At 29.1% G+C, this 375-nt stretch overlaps 1 protein-coding gene across 1 annotated transcript in view; it reads left to right on the top strand.

Moving 5' to 3' along the window:
• LOC119591568 overlaps window positions 1–375 on the top strand; it is a gene marked incomplete at its 5' end in the record, with an annotated part of 9,744 nt that overhangs the window by 6,254 nt on the left and 3,115 nt on the right. Inside the window, 1 exon segment of the mRNA XM_037940330.1 lies at window positions 18–72. Within this exon segment, the coding sequence (XP_037796258.1) occupies window positions 18–72 (55 nt within the window).

Genomic DNA, 375 nt, shown 5'->3' with positions numbered 1-375 from the left:
CGCGTTTCATTTTCTAGATCCCTTTGCTTACGAAGAGATATCGATTTTTAGCATCCCGTTGAGGCCACCAAGGTGTGTTGATTTTTCTGTTTATGTTCTGTTTCCTAATAATTTTAAGTACTCTTAATTTTACATATTTTTTTCAGCTCAGTGTCTTTTAAAGAATCTATTTATTCATATTTATATTTTTTGCTGTTAATGTTTTTTCTGATTTATTCATCTGTTTTTATTGTTTAGTTGTATTCATCTGCTTGATTATCTTTCAGTTTTATGTTTATGTATCCATTTACTCATTCTTTTAATTAAATGATGGACGTAACGTCTCTTGCAATGGTTACAGATTTTGGAAGTATATAGAAGGAATAGAACTGTTAC

Source organism: Penaeus monodon, chromosome 28 (genome assembly GCF_015228065.2).
Source record: "Penaeus monodon isolate SGIC_2016 chromosome 28, NSTDA_Pmon_1, whole genome shotgun sequence".
NCBI lineage: Eukaryota > Metazoa > Arthropoda > Malacostraca > Decapoda > Penaeidae > Penaeus > Penaeus monodon.
This window is presented reverse-complemented; position numbering and strand designations above follow the sequence as displayed.